The following is a 27,542-nucleotide window of genomic DNA, read 5'->3' as shown; positions in this document are numbered from 1 at the left end:
GTTGAAAAAAAAACGTATCGCATTTGATCATACAGACGATTTTGGTTATAGGTGTAAAACCTTTAAATGAGTGAATGTATATTATATGTATATATAATAGCTCTGTTTTTATTAATTCTAATTTGTAGCGCCAGTGTTTTTTTTTTTCAATATTTTTTTCGCTTATACTAAATGCAGATAATTGGCAAAGAGTTGCCGCTATTTGATACGGATCTTTCTTCTCCCAGCTACGGGTCACGACTGCGTTTTATCATTATTTTCATTACAGGTAAATGTTATACATATAAACAATACAATTTGGAAGTTTTACTCGATTATACATTAATTGGTGCATTATTTCATATCAAGTCGCTGTCCAAGCGCTACAGACCGTTAAATGCCTTGAAGTATAGGACAATATGCCGGGCCAACTCATCAAAAGATTCTGCCATAGATTTTTTCTTGAGGAGGTCCGGTAAGTTGAACGGAGATATATTAAGGTTTTCATTCGTTTGCTGTCAATTATTGTATACTCTATCCAAAAATCAATGATTTCAGAAATAATAACTATCTTACTGCAAATTAAATTTATTTATTATTTACTATCTGTTCCTGCAGACTTTGTACTACTAATTAATGTAGAATATTTCATAATGATCACTTTATACAGATTAATTGGAAATAAATGTAAAAGGGTTGATTTGTACTAGGATCTTTTGCCAAAGGCCGTTACGCTAAGGTCTATCACAGCGCTATATCTGCTGCTAAAACTTTGAAAGTATATTCTTTAGGAGCTCAAGATCGAAGCGACTCCTCACGGTAATCGCTCATCCTCCAATTTGTACAGATTTGGCCCGATTCTTGCTAAAGAAGAGAATGGCTTAATATAGAGAAGTAGCCAAACTTTACAAAAAGCGCTTAATATGGAAGTCACAGGAACATCCTTAAATATGTACGCCTAAAAGGTGAGAAAGAGATGGCGAATGATTGTAACACGTCTGTCCAAGAGACTGAAAATGTAGAAAACGTTCAAAATTGTCTTCGTAAAATGTCCTCTTAAATATGCATGTATAAGTTTAAATTTTACGATACCAAAACACAGTATAAATGATGGAGATTTATCCCCATCTCACTTACCTGCTGGTAGGATATGAAACAGACATGGCTCGATCTGAACCCCAACGGAGTTTGTACTGGAACATTGCACCCAGCCGTAGTCTTCCACGCTGCTTATAACGTACTGCAGCACACCTTTTAAGACAGATTTCTAATGTATAAGGAATAAACGTTCGTGCAACTGATGACCATTGGAGCCGAAAGTTCTGGAGTGGCGACCACAAGCTGACAGACGCTACGTGGCTCACCATTAGGTGGACTGATGCCGGAAGTCGCTGGATATAGGCAGCTCCGGACTGGTGATCTTTGAGGGAGGGCTTATCCCTTGCAATGGTCTTCATCAAGAAGAACGAGGCTCAAAATTTTCCTCTACTTCCAATAATTTAAAATCAACAATCGAATGAGAACAACTGATTGCATCGCCGACTCATAAACACATGTAAAATTATATTAATTGTGACATCATTAGAATAGAAAATAATTAACAGATAAATTATAAGAAATATCCACAGGAGATATATTGATAGTAAAATAAACTCTGTGAAAGAACCGCAGACATAAAAAATGATAACGCTGGACTCCCCCTGTAAAACACCCGATCTTTATCACAATGTAAGGGATACGCGAAATCATTCCCAGGTACTTTACACCCTTTATTATATTTGATAACGTCTGTAAAACCCACATATGTTAGATATAGAGGAGAATAAAAAAATATTTAATACATATACGTATGTATGCATGTTTTTAAATTTATTTTACATGAATCAATTTGCTACATGATTTATAGTTATGTACTTCTAATTTTCTTCTATTTGACTGTAATTCAGCCTTTATTTAGTTATAATTAAACTTATGGCCAATTAAACAGTTCATTGCACGTATCTACTGCTGGTCTTTACCTAAAAAACAAAATTATTCCTTTTAAAAGACCGACATGCGCAAGATGACCCATAGATCAAGCTAATTCGGACGTTAGAGTAAATATGAGTGTAGAGATGTAAATGTTGAGTCACAGGTGGGGGGGGGGGACGATTGACAATATGCACAAGAGATATTTCAGAACAGACGGATTAACACCTTCTAATCAATGCAAATAATAGTGGACACCCCAACCAGCAATTTTTGTAAATGTAGCACGTTGACTTTTTAACAAATTTGTTGGAATAACCCGCTTGGTTAGTTATCACCTGATTTCAATTTGACGTTGATTTATGGGAACTGAATAAATGTATACGTTGAAATAAAATAATTGAACATACCTAATTCGTAAGACGAGTGCGTTGCAGATGTTTTGAGTTCACGTTTGCTATGCGTCGAGCTGTTAAACCACCATCGGTATGCCATCGGTTTCTAACAAGAAATAATTACCAATAATTAATATTTATACACTCTCACTAAAATGATCAAGATAGTAAAAAGTAACTATTATAATGCTACCGAAACCGCTGTACCGCGCCTTAGGGAATGTAGCAAGAAAAGAAAGCATAAGCGAAGACTAATGGAACGGAGCGAACGATACTGTCCCCGTCTTGTGGCGCCCATATCCAAGGCGCGGTACAGCGGTTTAAGTAGCACGATAGTAACCTTATTTTATAGGAAGTTGGATTTGCAAAAGTAAGTCAAAATAATTGTATTTAAATATCAATGCGCTGAGATAGCAGTGGGCAGATCACATATCCCAGAATAGATGATCACAGAGGCCATTAGATTCTGGAGTGAAAACCACAGAACGACAAGCACAGCATAGAACTTCTTGGTAATCTATGGATGCGGCCTAAGTGTCGCAGTGGATGTTTGATGGCAGAAATGATTATATACCAATTACCGAGTAGTTATTATCAGAGCATCTTGTATCTTTAAATGGATATATCACTTAAAATAAGAACAAGAGAATGCTTTTCTTACCTTATGACATAAAATTGTTAAAATCAATTAGTAGATTTAAATTTATTACCACTGATAAAATAATTTCGACACGAGAAATATTAAGATGATTTATAACGGTTTAAATATTCTCAATATTTTAAATTAAGAAAAATGAGCGCCGAAAGAAATTTTAGAGGTTGCTACTAATGAATTAAGAACTTTTTTTTTAAATTATTATCGTTTCTAACGTTATATTAAAAGTAGCCGTCTAGTCGTTAAGAAAAAAGTGATCCATCATTGTCACTGCAAAGCCATGTTCTTTGATCAATTAAATTAGAAAACCATGTTAAAATTGGCTACTTTATACAAACCTTTCAGATAGTAAGAATATGGTTTCTTTAATTTCATCTTCAATTATAAATCGGTATTGTTACAGTACCCGGCGATAAATATGGCATATCGACCTTTGGAAAGAGACAATAGCACGAAATACGACTGACAAAATGTCACATAGGTAGTGTGGGACAGAGATAATGCTCTACGAAGCCAAAATAAGCCGATTGTCTCTTTCCAAAGGTCGATGTGCACTATCTATCGTGGGTACTGTATTTTATTATTACTATTTTATATTTATAAACATCTTATTTCTCTCTTATTATCTGTTTTATTATCTCTTATTTTCTCTTATATCGCATATATGTAGAACAAAGTTTATTATTATTATTTTAACAAGAACTACTACTTCAATTGGATTTTAATGTACATACAGTTAACGTGGAACTTACCTTTGGATTGGCGTCAAGTTCGCATCGAATCTCCACTATTTCTCCCCTCGCCGCTCTGATCAAAGTCGGCTCTTCAGATTTGCATGTTGGTACGACTGTCCAAATAATAAGAAAATCAGGTGTGCCAACATACAAAGAATAACCAAAACAGGCTAGAGCCGAGGCACCAATGGGAGCCCTCGTGCTTCGCTATATATAAACGTTTAGGCTTTAAGCAACATCCACGCCTTGCCCATGTGTAAAATATGTCACTTAAACAGTAGTATATCAGGTAAAAAAAAACATAATTATTTTTTTTTTGTAGAATTACATACGGGACAAAAAAAGAGTCGTGGCCAAATTAACATTAGGCTGTTTGTGTGTGAAAATGTTTCAACAGTGCCAACAATTGCTATCGAAAAAAAAATGTAACGGAAAAGTGTCCTATTGAAGATTTATCCATGACAAATTAAAAAAGAAAAAATACTATTTTATTAATATATATTAGCTGCAATAAAATACACGATTAATTGATGTAAAAAAATCAGAAAACATAGGATATAATAAACAGAAACAAAATACATCGACAATAATAATAAATAAGACCAAATTGATTTCAGAACTTCGCTGCAATATAGCCCACAGCCACTGTTTCATAACTCAAACGAAGAACACGAGAGATAATTAATAATTAAGTCGCAATATAACTTTCATCTTAACTGAAATGCAGCTTCTTTTATTGGTTATCAAGTAATGTCTGTTCGTCCATTGATATATATTTAAACCACTTTATTTTTATTAAATTTTGACCATTATTTTAACACCAATACACTATATAATATTGCAGAAACTTTTCAACAAACAAAAATTTCATTACAGAAATTTATTCATGAATTTTAAATCTTAAATTTGCAGGTAATTAAATATAAATAACTTTATCACCTTTAAAGCTTATTATTTAATGGACAGTTCGCTACTGAGCGAAATTAACACATATAACCTATCGAATCCGCAAGTAGAATTGGCAGTGTGCAGACCACATAGTACGCAAAACAAACGGTCGACCGCTGCTATTATAAATATACATGCCAACATCTGAAACAGACCAGTGGACGTCTTACGATTGAAATGACGACAATGACCGGAGCTATGTAGTGGCAATAGTCGACATATGAATTGTAAAACGAACGCCAATGATCTGTTGCGAAATAGTATCTCCCAGTTACATCTATAACTGCTTCGATTAAATTGAAATGTTTGGATATTTAAGATACTTACTAGCATCTCTTTGTGCATTATGTTGAATTTTAAATATTAAAAACTTAAGAAAATAAATCGTTGCGAAAAAGCAATGGAGAGAGCTATGCTCGGAGTTTCTCTACTAGATCGAGGAAATATGCAGCAGAATCAAGAATACCGACCATGAAATATTTCTCGTCTGACTTGCATTGAGCGGGGCACATTGCACGTGTAACCTTCAGCGGTTGGAGCCAAAAGGTATTCGAGTATCGACCACTAGACAGTTAACGCGTCGTGGTGAACCAACGACACAGACCAGATTTCAGGAAGTCGTTAGATGCGAGCAGCGCAAGACCGGTCATCGTAAAAATCTTAGAGAGAGACCTAAAGCTTAGCAGTGAGTCTACAGACTGACATGAAGATGATGATGAAAATACAAGACCTGCTTCACTAACGGCGTTTCTTCTCAAACAGCAAGACTACCGAAAAAAGCGTTAGATATTGGATCTACTACAAGTTTCAGTCATAGATTTGGATCAAATATTAATTTTATTTCCCAATTTAAAAAAAAAATCTATTTACATTTGACATCAAGCAACAATGGCTCGCTGTGTCCATCACCCAAGCTGTTCTTGGCCGAGCAGACGTACGCGCCCGCCGCACTCCTGGAGATACGCTGAAGCACCAAGCTCTGATTGGCCAGCAGAACTCCCGTGCCCGGCTTCACCATCGCACCCTGGTGGAAAGATCATTAAGGTCATGATGACAATGAGAGATGTACATTTCTTTCAAAAGTATTTATCTGAGTATGTATCTTAAATGTTGTTATTGTAAGTCCATTGTGAAGGCCACAATAAATTGAGCAAAATTATGTTTTATATTATAGAGAACAACTGATCACTGTAAATGATTAGAAATTAATAATATGAAAATGAGTAAAAAATGATAATAAATATTGTAATAACATTACGTTGTGTGTGAACACGACATGTGTGTGCGAAGGATGTGCGCGAACTCTGCAATCCAAATAAACGTCGGAACCTTCCACGACTTTGTCGGCGTCTATATTTGCACCGACGCTTAGCTTTACCACTGGCAAATCTGCGAACAAAGCCTCATTTACTAAGACAGATTTAAATTTAATTAAGATTTTAATTTAAGCTTAAATAAAATTACGTAAAAAAAATTATATTACCGATTACATTTATCGTTAAGCCTATGATAAGGGCGACCGAGCTCCTTTACAGTCTGAGCCATGTTTCAAAATTTAAAATGAGCATTAAATTTAAAGTGTAATACTTTTTTAAAGAGAAATTGTAAGTATTGAAAATATATAAATAAAAATACAAAATATGTGTGATATCATAAGTTTTCAGTGATTTGAGATGCAGATCAGTATTTGTATTACACTAATTTTTTTGTTGAATAAAACTATTAATACTGGTACTTTGTTTCGATTCCCCAGGAACTATGACATACGCAGTATAAATTTATATATCGAAATAATTCGATAATCAATCGAAGCTAAAAATAATCGTTCAAAGAGCCGCAAGTAGCTCGCGAGCCGCAGTTTGGCCACCCCTAGCGTATAACATAACAATGAGATATATATTTACATAAAAACAATAATCTCTTACAGGCTAGTTAAGAAAACAAAGCAGTTCATAACATTAAAATTAATAAAATTAAAAAACAAGAAAATTAAAGAGTATTTAATTCACATTTAAATTATGCTCCAGAAAACCGTTCAAGAATCCATTTACATAATTTGCAAATGCAGTCAAAGTGTAAGTCCACTAAATCGCTAAATCTGTTCGCGATTCGGTTAACTCTTAATGTTGGCGAATTTTCATCAAGAATTTTTCATGTCATCATCTTCACCATTACTTCATCCGTGCACATCAACTGCCAGACTTCCAGCCTTCACTATAGATTTCCTATAAGACCGAAAGCCTTTACCAAGTAAACTCTTCCTTGAGGGTGGACGTCCTATGCAGCGCTTACTGGTTCGTGGACTCCAGTATAGAACCTTCGATCCCAAAACCCATCGGTCTTCTGTTCTGTCTGTTATGTGATCACTACCACTTACACATACTAAACTTTCGTCTTAAACAAATCGTCTCCAAGTCTTATTAAGCGACTATGAGTTTGCCAATGAGACTCTTTGATTGGGCAGCAGTATAAAAAAACTCAACAATATAACTTGCATATAAATAACAATTTCATTATCGTTGGATCTCCTATAGCTAGAAATGTATGATTAATGAGCAATTAACAAAAATTATTAATTTCTATCTCAAAAACCAACGACTCGAATTGTTTACTGCGCTAACAATCTAGACTACGGTATTAAAATTTAAGATATGACCTCTTTAGTTCTTGTCTCAGACCATTTAGATAAGTATAGAGAGAAATTTTAATACTACATAACTTTAGAAGCGATGTTCTAAAACATAGATTGAATATATTCGATACAATAAATTTACAAAAATTTCAGTACGCGAAGTATATAGCATTAAGGTTTTTTTTTAGTCTGTAAACTTCTATACAAATTTATATAAATGCTGTAAAAGTGGCTGCAGTGCAGTGCACTCGCTTTGAATTTCACGACGATAATGGTTAAGGATTTAAATTTGTTTAAAAAAGGAACTGAATATTCTTAAAAAAGTTTTCATGCCGCTTTTTCAATAGTGTCCCAATGTTATGAAAAATAAAGACATTTAATTTTATTATTAGACCTATAGAAAATAATTGTCCATTTCTATTGAAACGATAAAATTAATATTAAATGAAAATCTTAGAAGATGTTACCGAAATATACACCTTTAATAACGATGAACAAAATGAATTTATTATTTAGTATTCATACAGAGATTTCTCTTTTATTATTAATAAAAATAATAATAAAGCTTTAATTTTATTTCATACATGTTATTAACTCGTGATAAATAAGCATCATTAATTAAATACATTATAATTTAATCGTGAATTTTATTATGATTTTAATTAAAATAATATATAATTTTAAACTATTTTTTTTAATATGTAGACCATGCAAGGGTATAAGCTATTTATTTTATAACTGTAATAAAATATCTTTAAATTATAAAAACATTAGAGTTTTTAACCATTGTAATAAAAACTCTATGAAAACACGTTATATTCTTACATGTAATGCCTGCCATTATTATGAAAAGCTCGCAAATATTTTTACTAAAATCCTAGAGAATAATATTGTCTATTGTCTCTGCTGTAAATACAATATGATCCATATTTACACTGTATCTCCAGCTTCCAGCCGTCTTCTCGTGTAGAATGAATCAATGTTGGCTGGACCACTCTGCACGACAATACCTTGCCGCCATCTTCGATAGCCGGCACAAATGTAAGTACGCTGCTAGTGATGTTCCCGTCCAATGCGGTCTGTTAAAAATAAAATAAAATACGATAATAAAGTAGACATTACTTTAGATATTTTTAAAATGTTACTGGTAACATTACGCACTTGTGGAGACGTCGAAGTTGTCAAAATTCAACAAATTATGTAGAGTTATTTGTAATTAAAATTGTAATTTTTATGTTAGTTTATCGAAATTTGATATTTAATAGTATATTTAAAGGATCAACTAATTAGGAACGGTGTAATTTTTGATTCAACATCATTATTTCAGCCGTAGCAAGTCCACAGCTGGACATAGGACTCCAAAAGGGCATCTGTCCACCTTTGAATGAACATCCTATGTTGCGCATGTTTTTTCGTAAAAATCTATTTCAAATAAAAAAAAATCCTACTTGTTTAATACCTATAATTTGCATCTATTTATGTCACCATACTGTAATCAAACAAATCCTAGTTTACTAAAATCGATGTTTCTTAATAATTAAAAACTGTAAAATACAGCAAAAAAAACAATTTTTTTTACTATAGTTGCCAAATATGCTGAAATGGCTTTTTTTTGGTTCCGACTGCCACTGCGCCACAAATGAAATTTGTAGATTTTAAAACAGTGGTAGCTCAGCGGTAAAGGACTGAGACTTGCGATCGTAGGTCGTGGGATCGATTCCCGGGAATCAGTCATGTATATAAATTACACTTTGTGCATTAGTTATATAGGGTTGCCACATACAGCAGGGTTCTTTGCGTATAATAATATCATACTGCGATTGACAACCCGCCTGCTAAACGTGGCGATTATGGTATATCCCCCAACAGATATTTTTGGGGGAGGCATACGCCTGGCAGCGGACGTCGATGGTCTGAAATGAACGACTGTTAGTACAAGGATATTGCGTCCTCGCTATATAAACTTTAACGACAAACGTAATTTAAAAATAGTAGACTTTCACAAACAATTTAATTTATTTTAACAAAACCATCGTTCAGTCATTGATGTAGAAAGAAGCCCACGTAATGCTCCCAAGGGCACATTAATTTATTACTGAAACATCATTAATAATGTAAATTGCTTCCTAAATTTAGCCAATAGCATCTGAGAGGGCGCATATTAAGTAACATTAAAGTACCTGTAATTAATACGGGTCCCGGGTTAATTGATATTCGTATATTAGCTTTCGTTCGCGTCTGTACTTAATGTTAATTACTATTTAATTGCTTTAAGATTTTCTTAATTAGTGAAAAGTAAAATTTTAATGGCAGCTGACTGAGACTTGCGATCGCAGGTCACCAGTTCGATTCTCGGGATACAACCATAAAATTCACACTGTGCATTGATTATATAGCTGACGAACAAGTTACCAAATTATGGGCGTCGATATAGCGTTCCTTGCATACATATGGATGAAAATTTCCGTTTGCTTTCTTATAGCAAGTATACTCACATATAGTTGGTAAGAAAAAACACTTTATTAAATCTTTAGAATTTGACCGGCGGCCCATAAGGAAGTGTTCACATATCATACGTCAAGAATGCGTTCAGAACACTTCACAAGGATCTAGAGACATTAAATTGTGTTTTATTGTCTACTGTTAACGATAGTCTGCGGGTGATGTGACCTAAATAACGTAAGATTTCTCTTCAAGCCTATCGTGGAGAGCCTAGTCTTAATCTAGAGTTGATCTAAGATGGTTTGGTGTGTCTTGCTATAAAAGGTATGCGTAACATTTTAAGTAAGAAAAGGACCAATATTTAGCCACTTCCGCACATGCAGTGGTAGTCGTGCAACAAAGTGCACCGTCCGCCAGCCCGCTGACAAATGGGCAACTAATGCGAACTACACAACTGCCACCGGCAAATCACTCAACACATGTTTCACCCCTCCAAGGGACATCTCATCAGGAGTTATGTTACACCAGTGCTAAACACTGAGTCCTCTGTGTTTGGAAGTGGCTAAATATTGGTCCTTCTCTTACTTAGGATGGACTTCCGCAAGGTAACGCCTGATTCCATTAAATACGCGTAACATTTACTATAACAAAGTTTCGATTACTTTAATATAAAAAAGTGTTTGAAGACAATAATTTTACACGACATCTAAGGATGAACAATGTACAACAAATTTGATTTAATAATATAGAATCTGTAGAATAGAGCTAGTTTTTAATATAACTATACCTTTAATAAATTATTGGCGAATATTGTTTTATATCTTGTGTAATAAAAAATGTTACTCTTTACGTAATGATATTAAGAAATATTCAGTAAAACTCAGCAATAATAAATCAACGTGACAATCGACTAAATGACGGGACTAGCGAGGCGAAGCATAAAAAAAAAACAAATAAAACGTGACATTTTATTATTGAACACGAAAATGTTGAAAAAAAATTCACACACCTTTCAAAACTAAACGTAACATTTTTTTAAAAAACCGTTTCAAAAGGCTTCGTTAGTAAATTACAACGACCGTGGCCAATTTTTTAAACGAATCCTTTTCCAAACGAGCTCTCGACGCCATTAAGCTGCTGACAGAACAGTGTAACGGGTGGCACTTCAAAATATACGGGCATTTTATTGTTACCGTCGTTGTTGCATCGAGCCGGTGTGGCAACGCCTTTATTTATCGCTTTTGTAGTGATTACGTCATCGCTATTTGATCTGCGATATTTTTTTAACTTTTAGCTTTAAATAGTGACTGATGGTTGTTTTTTAGGGTAGCTACTCCTCTTTCTCTTAATTAAAACCTGTCACCATCTACTTTGGCTACACAATTACCAATACTGGCTGATTCGAAGCAGACATATGAAGACAACGCACTGGCTAAGAGCGCCTAGTGTGAGCTCTGTGACATATGAAAGAAGAATATAATTTAACTACGGGTTTTCTCCTTAATATCTTTTACGATGCCGAGACGCTTTTGAGATGTGGTTGAAAGACGTTTCCGCCTATTAGCTGAACAGCGCGACGAACTAATGCCTTTGAACTGAATCAAATCAAAATCATTATTATTAGTATGTCTCTAATGAATGGTTGAGTATTTTGGACATACTGATTGATCGTCAACTTAGTAATTGGCAAAGTGGAGGGAAAAAGCAAGTACATGAAGATCAATTCGGTGGACCTTTGATGCGTTATACTTAAACTATTGCAAACTTAAAAGTACTATACATAACAAATATACAGTCTGGTCGACCTACCGCTCGACATAATTAAATATTCAGACCAGGTCTATGTCCTGCATCTCGAGGTAGTTTATACTTACCGTTTGAGTGACCGTATTAAGCTTGGTGCTTCCCTTCCACCAGGAGATCGTAGGCGCTGGTCGTGCCCCCACCACTTGACACGTAAGCGAAGTGCTACGCGCTGCTACGAGCGTACGCCGTCCGCCTTGTATTCGCACCCATAGCGGCCGTACTGGTAACAAACATCGACAGTTATTTAAAAGCTTTCCAGCGTAGCAACGTAGAGGGTAAAAGAGAAAGAACTGAAACATTTAATAAATCGTAGACAAAGACTGCTGTAATAAGATTCAATTCTTTGTTATGATCCCCTATCGACAGGACAATAAATAATCAAATACAAATTAAAACATAGATTAAGGATTTTGAATACCGCAACTGTTGACATATAATCGTATATATATATATATATATATATATATACATATATACATATATATATATATATATATATATATATATATATATATATATATATAACATTGGTAGGCGACGGCAGCGTGGTATTATGGTACACAAGAGGCTGCTACCCATCCTTAGGAAACTTGTTTGTGACAATCGAATATATTTAATCAAAAAGTTTGAATTATATACGATTGTATCTTGGAAACCGAGCCCATGACCTACGATCACAAATCTTATTCCTCTACTGCTGAGCTACCAGTGCATGCATTTTTTTCTCAATTTAATAATTTTTTTGTTTTGCAGCATTTATAAAGACACTTTTACAATCTACGAGATATTTCAATAACTTGTTATAAATAGCTTTTTAATTACATAATTATTCTTTATTCATTAAAATAAAGCATCTCATCAACCCAATGACCTGGCGAGGGGAGGGTGCGGTCGTTTCTAGGGCACGGTGCCCGCCCTCAATGCGAATCCAGAGCGAAACTGACCACAGACACGTTCATTTTTTTCTATTTTTTTCTTTATATTGCTAAACCCGCGCTCTTTCTTTTTCTGTATAACTGTGATTGTAAACCACAATGATAATAATGGCTATTTGATTTGTTGATTGATTTTAATTACAACGAAATATTAATTACCGTTATCATTTCAGCCATAGGATGTTTACTATTGTATATAGGACTCCTCCATTGTTTTTTCACGATCGGTCTAAATCGACCTGCATCCAGCAGCGTTTTTCTACCACTAACAAGATACGACTTATTACGCCCTTACCATTCCGTATTTATGTGTAAATAAGCAGGTAAATGAAATTAACGTAAATAAACGCGTCTGAACTAAATTCTGAATTAATAGCTTTAAATTAAACAATTCAAACAGTTATTCGATACATTTCAATTGATCCACTGTAACAATGCGACCTATACATTCTATAGCTCATTGAATTACGTGTACAGTTTACTTACAGTTCATATCGATGGATAGAGTGCGGGACAATGGCGCTATTGATGGATCCGTCACCGCCTGCGTGGAACAATATAATTGTTAGTTATAATTGAATTTATCACCTCTAATTGATCACGATTAGCCTTTGAACGCAACTGTATACAGTAATACCCCGCTTTACGCGAGGGATACGTTCCAAAAAAAATCGCGTTAACTGAAATTCGCGTATAACGAGGTTTATGATTAAACATAGTAAAAAATTATTACAAAAAAATACAAATCATTTTAATCAATCACTTTAATTCTAGGAACACTTTATGCAACGGAAAAATACATCTATTGTCTTTTGGGTAACGTTTTGTTAACGTTCTTGTAAAATACGTTCATAACACCCAACACTGTTTTTAATTGTTTGACAGATGGTCAAGACACCATAGAGAATTTGATGACTCATTATATTTAAACCCATTCTTTTGCGTAATTTGAGGCATTTGAGCGCGAAATTTGCAATTCGCGTTATAGTGAAACCGCTTATAACGGGGTCGCGTAAAGCGGGGTATTACTGTAGTTACTTTCAATGGTAAAAAGTGAAATATATCAATACAGTCAGTTACTGATGTTATAGTACACAACGACAAGCTATTTAAATAAATATTTTCAAAATCTTCTTATGTACACTTGACGTGGTCAAACGAAACATATTTTATTAAGGCTCATACAGAGCTGGTTGCAGGGGAGGTAATACAACACCCTACTCCAATCCCCATGACCCCCAAAGCCATGACCACATATGCCGCTCGCGTCTTTATTACGAGTGGGATCTCGACCTTAAAACGTTGAACCACAAGAACCTCGTCTTTGAAAGTAAAACATAAAGATAAAATTCCTTTATCTAATTGATTCAGGCGTTACCTCGTGGAAGTCCATCTTAATTAAGAAAGGAACTAATATATAGCTACTTCCGCTATGCAGCGGTAGTCGTGCAATGAAGTGCACCGCCCGTCAGCCTGCTGATAAATGCGCGTGCGGTAAACAATGCGAAACACAACTACAGAGATGTTATACCGACTTAATCGACCTTAGGCCGGTCGGTCGGTCTAACATCTCCTGAGGATGACCTGTGGGGTTGTGAAATACGTGTAGAGTATATTATCCGTGGTAGTTGGTAATTGGTCTTTTACTCAATATTGGAACTTTAAACAGAACTCCTATTGGTCTACAACTTTTTTTTAAACTGTAATGCTACCACGCTTGTTTTTTTTAAATTATTTAAACTAAACAGACGATAATTTAAAGTATTTCGTGTATATTACGAACCGTTTTAACATTGTAAAAACGAATCTTTAATGCAGTTACTTTAAAGTTTTAAAACTCCGGCGGTGTACAACTCTTTTTTTATTTTTGACCGCTCTTCACAAAGAAATTCCACAATAACACATCATTTAAACAAAAGTTTAACAATATTGACAATATTTATAATTTTTCTTTCAGATATAGCTTTAATGAAAACAAAATAATCAAGCGACGTCATTACCAGGGATTCTTAGTTTACAACAACGACGAACAATAGAAACACACTTTTTTTACAAATTGCTATCACATGAAGTATAAATATTTTGATTTTAACGTTATATCTATTATCAAAGATAAAATTGTACTAATAATAAATAGACACACACGTGTAAACATTTTTTAATTACGTTAAATGGAATAGTATTCTTCTGTGTGTGTATGCATACAAAAACATACACAAATGTTTGTGTATGCATGCGTGTTGTGTAGTTATTGTGCGAGAAAAACTTTATTGCGCCACGGGTTTTAATTTATAATAATACCTTTTATATAATCGCATTAATACGAACTAAGATGAAGTGAAAATTCAATTTTAAGTTTAATTAAATTTACTTTCTCGGGTCAGACAGAAGCCTCTCCATCTTAATACTTTAAACGTTAATTGATAGATGGCAAACAATTGCAATATACAAAGTAATTGGATATAATTTGAAAAGCTTTAAGGAGTAAATATATAGCTCATTTGTCTATAAAAAGCTATTACCTCTATTTCTAATCATCCTGTATGAAGTGATCACTATATTTTTTTATTGCTAGGATCTATGTTCCACAGTTATTATCGTCTGTGTTTCTGTTTTACATTTACGTTTAATATTTAAGATTTTTTTTTGCTTACGTTTTTGCAAGTAAGTGTTTACTAAGCTAAGTAATTTAAGTTTCTTCTTAAACTATTTCCTAACTTCAACTTTAAACAAAAATATATAATTTTTTTCAACACACCTTGAAATATGTAACATTATTTGATTTTTTCTACCAAAATAAGAGATGCCAGTAACTTCTGATATAATAAAATCTTCAGGGACTAATAGAAAGGTATATATATACGTATTTATGTATATTTCATGGGATCAGGCGTTACCTTGCGGAAGTCCATCCTAAGTAAAAAAGGACCAAAATTCAAACACAGAGTCATAGTCTCTGTATTTGGCACTAATCGGTGTAACATAACCCCTGAAGATGGAGAGGTGAAACATGTGTTGAGTGATTTGACGGTGACAGTTGTGTAGTTCGCATTGTTTGTCGCATGCGTATTTGTCAGCGGGCTGGCGGGCGGTGCACTTTGTTGCACGACTATTACTGCATGTGCGGAAGTGGCTAAATATTGGTCCTTTTCGTATTTATGTATGTTTATGTGTGTATATTTTGTACACGTTAACTACCCATTATTTATACTTCTACCTTTTCTACACTATGGTTGACTGTAAGAGATTGCCTTATGTGATAAGATCGCCCAGTGTCCAATTTTTTTGTTTATTATCATGAAACTATTTAAATTAAATAAAATACAGAAATTGACAATTAATGAGCTATACATTCACTGTATATGCTTTCTGACTTTGTACGGCCAGAAGTTATTAAAAAGTCTTATACCAATAAAAAATAATTAACATATTTCAAAATCATCCTTTTTTTGTTCATTTTCACTTGCTGACACTGATAACCATTCACCCTGTTTACATTAAAATATTTTTTATTTTACCAGTAACAAAAAAAGTAATAAAAAGTAAAGGCAAAAAGGTTTTCGTCGTGCGGTTTTCAACCGCATTGCCGCGGCACTTTGTGTGTCGCCAAAATTTCATACGAGTCAAAGTACGAAGGTTGAATTTCTCATTAAAATTACTCTCATTGACATAAATCCTTTGATAAACGTAATGCTTTTTAGCAGTAGACATTATTTAACTTTCAAAATTATTATTAAAAATTGCGCGTATATTTAGGATAAGTATATAGGATGATTGGTTATATCTATAATAGTTTTAAGTAGTGAACGTTAAGCACATTAGTGAGCAAACGAAAATAAAAAAGTGATGACTCTGAAAAATGTCACCTATTGTTTTCTATTAGAATGAGACAGGTCTATAACGTCTGGCAGTACAAAGTTTGCAAGGATAGTGGACAATAATTAATTAAATTTCAATTACGTAGTAATCCGAATTTGAAACAAAAAAAGTATTTTTTTTAATTACTTATAGGCAGCAAATGAACAATACATTGACTCTTTTAAAACTCTTATGCCTTTAAGCAATCATCCTGTATAACTTATAAATTTACCTCTTTATATGTCGTCTCTAAAAAAAATTGAGAACGCGCTAAAACCGATAGATATTTTATAGACAATGCTGACAAACATTAAATATGTTCTATCAAAGTCATCAAAAGTACCACTTACCTGACAAGTAACCTCAGTTCCATAATCAGATCTATGTAGATTGAACATCACTCTGGCCTTTCCTTCAGAGTTGTCTAGCAAAGCGTGGGACTTCCACCACGACACCCGAGGTGTTGGCCGACCTGTTATACAAGAAGTTACTTAATTATTTCTTTTGTCTTGACTTACACTTGACATTTGATGACGCAGAGGATGCTTAGCATTAAACCTCTGTTAAAGTAGCGTAGCTCGAAGATTTCCTGGGAAGCTTCGGCTCGGGTCCCTTCATGTTACAGTTTCATCTGATTACGTCAGAATCGCTACTGACCTCCAAGAGCGTTACCCCAGACTTCGACCTGACCAGGCATACTTCATCTGTATGGTCATAAAAGATGATCTCTATTCACATGAGTTTTACTAGACTCATTTATTTTTATTGCACAACAAAGTTCTCTCTCAAAGACCACCAGTCTTGCACTCCTCGCATCCAGTGCCTTATATCCTTGACTATTTCGTCCGTCCTTCTAATAAGCCAACCCACACCTCGTCTACCGAGTCGCAGTTATCACTCGAGAACCTTTCGATCCCAATGGCAGACGGGTATACCTACGCAACAAACCACAAGTCAAGGATTTAATGACAGGAGTCTGATCAAATATACAATACAAAACACCTGTGAAGAAAGACATGTAAAGCTGCGTCTACTAGACGAAGAAGTTGAGGATAGAGCGAGATGGACGTAATGTAGTAGGAAAGCAGACTCCATCATTTGAGGGAACAAACGCTAGGATGAAGAATCTTTTTGAACATACTAATTTTAGTTTGACAACCACTACAAGTAAATTACACACTAGTAACCAATGCTTAATTTGTCTAGATATTTATTCATCATCGTTTCAGCAGCAAGCCGTGCACACCTAGATATAGACCCCCCTCCACCCCTACCCATTGAATTCCAAAAAAAGGTAATGAAAGCAACCTACATCCGGCGTCCACAACGTTCTTAACAAAGCCGTCTGTCTACCTCGTGTTACGTTGCGCATCCTGGTAAAAGGTCCCCACTTTAGAACCTTTAAAACGCTGGATTTTTGATCACCTTCACTATTCACCATTTGTTCTGCTAGCTGTGTGACCAGTGTTGGGCATTAGCTCTTATAGATTTCCCTAGAATAGTGTCCAACGTCTCTGGACCATCCATTTCGGACTATGTGGTCTTGCCTTTGTTACTACAACTCACCTGTCTAGTGATTAAAACATTGCAGGTACATAGTTTAGTAAAGCATTAAAACACCAGGAATGATGGAGAAAAGCTTCGCAAGATGTCTAACAAGTCATGTAGTATTAACACAAGTTTCCGTTAAAATGCAAAAAAGGGTTCTTACTCACCACCAACAGCAATGCAAGTCAAGTTCACCGGTGTATCCTCGTCGTAAGGGCCCAGTACACTACCCTCCACTTCATCTCCATCTTGGTTTATAACAATCAATCTATCCGGTGGTACTAAAGACAAAGAAAAATTGTAAAATTAATATTACATTAAATATCACATTGTTTCCAGAAAACTTAGTAATATTAAATATTAATCAAAGAACATAAACACATACAGGAAGGACATTTAAAAGTTTTACAAAAATTAAAAAAAAATACCGAGTTATGCAGTCGATGTGTCTTTTCATTCGATAGACGCCGAATGCAAGGCAAGTCCTCTACCAAAAATATCTATGGGAGGATATACTATAATCGCCACGATTTGGAGGCAGGTTGGCTATCGCAGCGTGGTATTATGGTACGCAGCTACCTCTGGATACTTTTTAAGTAAATAAGACTGCATCCCGGGAATCGATCCCGCGACCTCGCACTGGACTACGATCGCAAATCTCAGTATACTACTGCTTGGTATCATAAATATACAGTAATTTAATATAAACATACATTATCATGTGGTGATTATATATTCTACAAACCTTCCGATACCTTTCATAAACTTCTGTGGAACTAAAAAGTAGTAAAAATCAAAAATTCTTTAACAAATCGAGTACTTGTTTCCTTCTCGAGACAAGATGCTGCGTCATATTACTTAGTTACGTGAGCGACAGGCCAGAGGAGTGAGGTCAACGTCAAGCTAATTCACTTTGCCGTTGATAGCGGCGACAGTTACACGACTCAGTGGTTCACGCCAGTTTGTTGCGAACACACATGAGATTAATATGTTACGACGGGTCCGCCAATACACAAGGGAAAAATTTTATTTACAATGTACACAAGTTTTTTCACAGACATACGGTTGAAAAGGTATAGATCTAAAAACTTTAACGGGGTGAATTTATCACATACGTTAGCAGATAGGTTTTAAAACTTTTACACCTATTTTTAATCAGAAAATATGTTTCATCAATTGTTTTTTTTATTTCTATTGGGATGCGGCAGACCAGCAACTGACAGTAAAATGTCTGTTGGGACATTGAAAACCATAATTATTTATATAGTATACGTATAAAATCTTAAAGCTTCCATCTGTTAATCAGTAATAACAGCCAAAAAGCGAAAATTCGCTAAAAAAAATTCGGATACACAAACCGTGTAAATTACAAAAAAAATTATCTTCAAGGAGCCCTTAAAATAAAAAAGTGGAAAGATATGTCTAATATAATAGAAGAAGAAAAAAAAGATATGAATTAATATGAGTGTTGACATTGAAAATAATATTTTAATTGACTTACGGCGAATCGTTTTTTTATTTAAAGAACTGTTTTGTGTCATAAAATAAAATTTAATGAACACTTTTAAATGCGTATTAATATTTGTAAACACCAGAGATATAAAATAGAAAGGTTTTATAAAAAAATTTCAAAAGATATATCTGTTCTCCAACATCCTATGTGCGTCTAGTTAATCGCACCCTCCCCATGTCACCGCTCGCAGACCTCTGGCAGTGATCAGTACTTCCGCGTTCACTTTATTATCTGTTATGCGCACTATGCGGCTTACCCAACTTCAAACATACTTTAATTACCAAAGTATAGTTTCATATAAAACAGAAGAATTGCGTCTATTACTTTGTATGAATTACTCGTATTGACGTAATGTGTTATACTGACTGAAACTTAAATTCTTGACTTATGTGTTGAAGGCTTATATCAAACTTGTGGGTGGACGTCCTACGCTGCGCATGCCCACGTAACATAGCAATAACTTAAAAAGTACCTACTAAGCACTGTCAAGTTGAGCCGCGTGTTCTTCGTCGGCGACTTGATGAAGTCCACCCTGCATCTGTACTGCCCGCTGTCTTCTGGCCTGTTAAATAGAAACGTACAATGTGAGAAATATTCATAACTAAACAAGAAAGGACCAATATCTAGCCACCTCCGCACATGCAGTGGTTGTCGTGCATGAAAGTGCACCGCCCGCCAGCCCGCTCGTAAATGCGCATGCGACAGACAATACCAACTACACAACCGCCACCGTAAATTCACTCAACACGTGTTTCACCCCTCCACGGGGCATCTTCAGGAGTTGTTACACAGATTAGTGCTAAACACCGAGTGTTTAGCACTAGGTGTTTAGCACTAATCTGTATCTCTAGGGCATGTGCGGAGGTGGCTAGATATTGGTCCTTTCTTGTTTAGGATGGACTTCCGCAATGTAACGCCTGAATCCATTAAAAATATTCATAACTGTTTTTAGGAATCCTTGTGTATCAAAATTAATCTTGAAGGATTTGCGCCGGAATTAAACGAGCATTATGATATACACCTATCCCCCGATTTACACGGTAGATACGTTCCTGAGAAAAACGTGTAAATCGAAAGTCAAAAATTTTCAAGTCAAAACCGTGTAAATCGAAAAACTCGCAGAAAACGCATAATTTTGCTATTTAACAGTTGTAATTTTTTTCAATAATTTTAGGTGTACACAAAAATAAAAATGGAATGGCAAGTTAAAATATTTAATATATTACGGAAAAACTGTTTTTTTTATTTAATTACAATATACATTAAACAAAAGTAAATTACTCTCATTCTTTTTTTCGGAATCGAAGGTTCGAATTCTCTCTCGTCACTCGAAGTTATTTGTGCCGATTCGATGTTTGAAGCAGAAATATTTACATTATGAGAGATGGTAATAAAATCGGATGTTAAAACAAAAAAATAACTATTTTGGAAAACCGTGTAAAAGCGAAAACGTGTAAAACGAGTACCGTGAAAATCGGGGGATAGGTGTACTTAAATTAATATATTAATTCATATACGGTAATTAATACAGAGCGTAGTGTGACCTAAACAGGAACTAAAAATCTGACAGTTCTGTCAGGGTTGCCTTTACAATAGTTGCGTTCAGGAAAAAGCCATATGTTTATTTTGTTAACCACTAACTGTTGTCGGCAGTAGGATAGAATAGGGCAGAGAACGATGACATAGTCGCTGGAATGGTGGAGTTAAAACGTGCAAGCTCAGCGCACGGGATAGTATAAAACTGTCAGAAAAAAAAGCCTGGATTAAAATAGTAGCGGAGAATGACATTATTGACAACGACCCTGAGTTATTAGAAAACTAAAAAGTTAATTAAGTTAGAAGGCTCGCTCGGGTAGCCTAGACTCTAGACACTGCATACTTCATTTGAAGTTCTAAAGCCTTTCTTTGGAGAATAATTACAGAAAACCCCAGAAAGGTTTTCTATACTTGGACTCGATCGAAATGCGTTTAGCGTTCCGGTAGGAAGTTGTCCGAAAGAGCCAGACATTAGCTAGTAAAGCATTAGCGCTATAAGTAGTGGAAGTAACTCAACCGAAGAAACAAAGACGCTTCTTGAGAAAAAACCATTACGTACTCGGCGGTTTCACGAGTATGTTGTATGCTGTCTCGACTTGGACGGAATATCTAGCAGCGAATTTTTAAACTGATAGTGAGAGGAATAAACAAACATATTTTTACTTTAATTTTCTGTATCTACTACAAAAAGTCTTTTATATAGTCACCATGACAATGCACAATTTCGGCTTTGATTCCTGTTTTAAAAGCACTGCAGCTAATATAATAATTGCATCAACAAGACATATATATTTTTAAATGTAACAAAAGAATACATAGAACAATACTTATATATTTATTTATGTATATACTAAGACCTATGAAATACTTTATTAGTCTTTTAATTTAATAATTCTTGTAAAATATCACAATATCTGGTTATTTTCCTTTTTTCACGGTAAACATCATAATCTTATTAAATATATCTATTGAAGATTTTCTTTAGATGTTATATTTCTCTTGGATATTTATTTACCAGAGTCTTAGTCACAAACGCTTAGAATACGTTTAATATTTCCTAAATTTTATAATATTATTTGCTAAACTTATTGCATGTTACAGTTTTTATTTTCTCTTGATTTGAATTGAATTGAATTTCTTTTTCAATTAGAAGAGTGTCCTAAAATTCATAACAACATGAAATAAGGTTGTTTACAGTGCTGTCAAAACCTGTTATATTCTTGACCTATTTCAACGACGCTCTACTAATGTCCAGTTTTTAAAATTACGTTTCGTTATTTCCTGATCCCTGCTCCATATTGCCATCCTCAGGTTGAACGCCAGTATTTGTGAGGGGGTTGCCGTATTTACTACATCTATGAATCTTGCGATCGCATCTTGAGTCTCGTCCGTGCAATACACGCACGGAGTTCGTTGGGCGTGATATTGCTATCGCATGATGGTCACTGTTATACAGCCTCTTTAGCCACTGAACCTCCAGAACCAAAGTTTCTATTGTATATGTAATAAAGAATATAATTATAATAACATATAAACTTTTTCTTAATTATTTACCGCCATAAACAAGTATTGTGAATGTTGTACACACATATAAGCAGGTACATCAGAATTCCTAATTCTTATAAGGCGTAATTGTAACATTTAAATTTATCACCTTTTAGTGTGCTTTTCTAAATAAATAAATATAATGAACGAGGTTTAAGATGACAAAAATAAGTAATATAATTTTCACGTAGCCCATTTAGGACTGTTATCTCCATAGGTTCATATTCTACAGGTTGGAAATCGCTGACTTTACGGATAAATTTATCGACATTTCACCAGGGGTGGGCTTGTATGGGGTAACTATATAAATTTATATAAGCATTACTTAGTGATTATCAGTTGAGGCTTGTTAATCAGATATATCCGATGAAGGAATTTCCTCGCTTCATCGAGTCAATGAAGGCGGTCGCACTAGTTTAACGTGTGTATGCCGCTATCACCTTTTATGAACGTGCTTGGTTATACGCCATGTTGATTTTATGACACTAATAAATCAACTATTAGCTGTTTCACGATAAATATCAACTGATATTCGATCTTATAAAGAAAGGCGGAGTACAAACTTTATACCGGTTTTTTATGTTATTGCACATAAACCCATCAAGTGGTTCAATTTTCTCCGGCACTGCTCTATCTGAACGCTATATACACGATGATTCATATTAGCCCATAGATGCACTATGACTGTTTTTACACTACCCACACACAACATCGTATCCTAAAATTAATGATTTCAGGAATAAAAAATCGTACTGTTAATATAATAAGAAAAAGTTTTTTTTTTTTTAATTCATTTACTACATATTAAAAATAAATATTGTTTACTACCTGTCCTAGTATATTGTAGTGGCAGTAATGATTTGCATATCGCATTCCAAATAAAAAATATTATGTAAAGTATTTTAGAGTTGAGTTTATACAGGATGTAAAAGCTATATCTATATGATGTAAAGCTATATATAATCTTTGCTGACAAATTAGCCCTAAATTCACCATGTAAGAAGCTAACAAAGCTTTTACAACTATATATAATCAGCCTGTATATGTGCTCTACTGTAAAATTGTGATCTTGACTCCTTAGCGAACATGGAAAGCCACGATGGCTTCTAGCAGAGAGGACCCACAACGAGTAATGCCTAACTTTGAAACCGATCGAACCATGTAATTTAAAGTTGACTTTATTGCAGCCGTGGGTGGAGACCGGTCGTTTATTACACGCCCGGTGTTGTGACATGTATATGATAGTTTGATAGTATTCCCAACGACTTTACGAATTTACAAATTAACAGTTCAAATATTTATCGATCATTAAACCATGTTAACCAAGTTCTTTTCTCAACTAGATTATTTGTTCAACATGTTTGGCTTTATGACATGCTATAATAAAATAACGTTTAACATTTAGAAATTTATGAAATTTATTGCTTCCATCATGTTTATATTGTCATCCCTCACAATTTAATTAGACGTAAGTAATATTTAATGGAATCAGGCGTTACCTCGCGGAAGTCCATTCTAAGTAAGAAAAGGACCAATATTTAGCCACTTCCGCACATGCAGTGGTAGTCGTGCAATGAAATGCACCGCCCGCCAGCCTGCTGATAAATGCGTATGCGGCAAACAATGCGAATCACACAACCGCCACCACCAAATTACTCAACACGTGTTTCACCCCTCCACGGGGCATCTTCAGGAGTTATGTTACACCGATTAGTGCCAAACACAGAGTCTGGTTACATCCATTAAACCGACATGGTTTAATGGATTGGTAATTTGAAGTGAGAATGCCAGATAGGAAGTGGAAACCACGGACCTGCAAGAGCAGCGTTGGTAATCCGCCCAGAAGGTAGACAAACCTTATTAAGTTAGTTAATATACACGAGATGCAAAGTTCTTTACATGAGAGTAGAAAGCGGTATTTTTCTCTGTGATGGAATTTTATGGTATCGCTGGCGGGAATGAGGATCAATAAGTATATGAGTGTAATGTATGGTGTGAACAGAGAACATCATTATATGACCAACAAGGGCGTATACAAAGTAATCAATTAAATCATAACCAAAATATTCTTTTAACTTTGAACATAAAATATATATCGGCATTGTTGTTGTTCCTACAGGAAGCTACCACCAGCTCTGAAGTCAGTTCTGCTGAGAAGGTTATAGGTGTAATAAATTTAAAATAGCGAACGTATAGCTTCTTTGTCAGCAACAAACTTTAAACCTTTTACCCTGTTTCCAATCATCCTTTATAAAATAGTCGCTGTGGAATATGTTACATTATTTTTCTATTATTATTTTATTTACTAAACCATTGATTTTTGGATAGGGTGTATACATACAAAAATCTTTTACAACTATAACCAATTATCGTATATACGAAGACATTATCATATTTAATGGAATCAGGCGTTATCTTGCGGGAAGTCCATCCTAAGTATGAAAAGGACCAATATTTAGCCACTTCCGCACATGCAGTCGCAATGTTTGAAACACTGTGTTTGGCACTAATCGGTGTATCATAACTCAGGAAGATGCCAGTTGCCAGTCAGTTGTCAATAACACCCGTTTGGCATATCAACATATGTTGAAATCGCAAAAACACCACGTTTTTGCCATTTCAACATCGTGGTCTCAAGAAAGAACCTGTTTAAATATACCTAAAAACTTTGCTCTTTAGTTATGGCACCTAAAACGAACTTATTTGGGGAACATTAAGTTAATATAGTTGTTGCGAACTTCAGTCGGTAGAGTAAATTTACCTAACTTTTACCTATAATCAAAATATTTTTAATAAAAGATTTAAAAATTCTGAATTACGTTGTTTTTTTTTCTATTATGCGACAGGTTCATAGCTTCTGACAGTACAAAGTCTGCAGAAACAGATACATAAACAGACAGTCACTGTATGTTTGACACTAATCGGTATAACATAACTCCTGAAGATGCCCCGTGGAGGGGCGAAACACGTGTTGAGTGATTTGGCGGTGGCAGTTGTGTGATTCGCATTATTTGCCGCATACGCATTTATCATCGGGCTAGCGGGCGGTGCACTTAGTTGCACAACTACTACTGCATGTGCGGAAGTGTCTAAATATTGGTCCTTTTCTTACTGATGACATTATTTTCATGTCAAATAAAATTAATCTCAATAACTATGTAGGTGCTACATAACGCCATCGTCAGAAGCAAATTAAAAAGGGTTATTCCAGAGAAATATATTTCTTTACGGACAAAAGAGAGCGCTCAGCAATAGTTCTCTACTCGTGATTAGCTGACGACTTTTATCAGTTGAACATTGTTTTCAAAAGTTTAAATCGGTATATGAGCTAAGCTTTATAGATAGACTTGAACTTCATGTTGTTATTCGTCTATGAATCCGGTCCTAGGGAAAATTCCACAATTGTATTAACTATTGCTCTAATAGATGCCTAACTGTGTTTACTATAAAGCCTCATATAATAAATTATAGGAGAACGGCATACTATAGACTATGCGAGATATTTACATGACCTGATAGTCAGACGGGTATTAAAGTAAGTAGATAGTACAAATCAATCAATGTCTTTTATTTTTGCGTTGCGAAATGTGTCAATATAGTTCAAAATAACCCGCCAGGAAGCTTCACCGATAATTACGTTTTACGTAAAGTCGATAATAAAATAGTAAACAAAAAAGTTCCATCGTTTTTTTTAAACCTACACATAATTATTTCTTGCAATATAATGCACACGTTACTAAAGGATGGAATGTACGCTTCGGACTGAGACTTAATTTATAATATCAATTATATTAAGTTAGATATAATCGCTTAAGGAAATAAAATTATGATTGTTTTAATCGTTGTTTCGGTCTATAGACGTCCATCGCACGGTGGAGGCCATCCCCAAAGATATCTATGGGAGGATATATCATGATCGCCACACATGGCAAGCGGGTTGGCGATCGCAGTATGGTATTATGATACGCAAAGGACCCTGTTCATCCTCTGGAAACTCCTTTGTGAGGAGTGGCAATTCAAGGCAATAATAAATGTACAAAATATGAGTTGTATATAATTGTATTCCGGGAATCAAACCACAACTTATGATTACAATTCTCTACCGCTTGGCTACCACTGCTCCATGTTTAAATTATACTTCAAAGCTTAGTATGAACTTTTTTTTTACTAATCGAAAATTTTAAAGTGCTTGTAAATTATGCCAAGAATTATATTAAGCAATATATGTTAAATGTTATGGAGTATGCTGTATATAGTTTAAAGATAGTTTTATTTGTAATACGTATATACACTTGATTGTTTTCTAAAGAATAGAACATAAATAAGCGAATACGAGTATCTACTAGTGCCCGATTTTTTTCGTACTTTCGTTTCAAATAGTATATTTTTTTATCAGCGTTCTCTTCTGTCAGCGTTTACAAATTCTTTTACTATATCTTCTTTCATTCTTAATATTTTCTTGTATACTCTTTTCTTTCATTCAAAATCCTTCCACAAGTCGCCTCTATTCTTCGCCGCACTTATCACAATGTAGTTTACCATCTTTCTTTATTATGTTATTACATTACTATAAAAATTTGTGGCGGCTTTCTTTATTTTCCATTATGGTCTAGTGGTGACCACGAGCAGGTAGATACGGCGAAGGTAGGTACACCACTAGGTAGACCGTCGACATAAGATTGCGTAAATACGGGCGGCACAAGCCAAGACATCTTGGCTATCCTTGGGGGAAATCTAAGTTTTGCTATGGACATCTATTAGTTGATATACTGATGAAGGAACTGAATTAGACATGCAAGTTTTTATACATACCTTAATCTAGTCAGTGTGAGTACAGCGGGCGTTGTGTTAGTTCGGAAAGACGCTCTCGTGCCCAGCGTTGAAGGGTCCGACCAGTGAGATGTGACCCCTTCACGAGTGTCCAACCTGTTGTACATGAAAATTAACACAGAATTTAAATGAACTTCGCCGTCAAAAGGTCGACACTTACATTAATAAACATGACTAAGTAATACAGATAAAATTTCATAATGATTTGATTTTTGATT

At 34.7% G+C, this 27,542-nt stretch overlaps 1 protein-coding gene across 1 annotated transcript in view; it reads right to left on the bottom strand.

Annotated features, from left to right (window-relative positions):
• LOC137924860 (protein turtle homolog B-like) overlaps positions 1–27,542 on the bottom strand; it is a 102,218-nt gene that overhangs the window by 11,872 nt on the left and 62,804 nt on the right. The window contains exons 4-15 of the mRNA XM_068768242.1: positions 27,307–27,420; positions 19,890–19,975; positions 18,068–18,181; positions 16,703–16,824; positions 12,981–13,038; positions 11,628–11,779; positions 8,246–8,390; positions 5,938–6,068; positions 5,550–5,703; positions 3,750–3,844; positions 2,358–2,448; positions 1,117–1,230 (exon numbers count right to left, since the gene is read on the bottom strand). Coding sequence (XP_068624343.1) covers positions 1,117–1,230; positions 2,358–2,448; positions 3,750–3,844; positions 5,550–5,703; positions 5,938–6,068; positions 8,246–8,390; positions 11,628–11,779; positions 12,981–13,038; positions 16,703–16,824; positions 18,068–18,181; positions 19,890–19,975; positions 27,307–27,420 — 1,376 coding nt within the window. The remainder of the gene's footprint in view (positions 1–1,116; positions 1,231–2,357; positions 2,449–3,749; positions 3,845–5,549; positions 5,704–5,937; positions 6,069–8,245; positions 8,391–11,627; positions 11,780–12,980; positions 13,039–16,702; positions 16,825–18,067; positions 18,182–19,889; positions 19,976–27,306; positions 27,421–27,542) is intronic.

This window comes from Battus philenor, unplaced genomic scaffold (assembly GCF_028537555.1).
Source record: "Battus philenor isolate CCGP_79_NKW_IND1 unplaced genomic scaffold, ilBatPhil1.0.hap1 SCAF_25, whole genome shotgun sequence".
Taxonomy (NCBI): domain Eukaryota; kingdom Metazoa; phylum Arthropoda; class Insecta; order Lepidoptera; family Papilionidae; genus Battus; species Battus philenor.
This window is presented reverse-complemented; position numbering and strand designations above follow the sequence as displayed.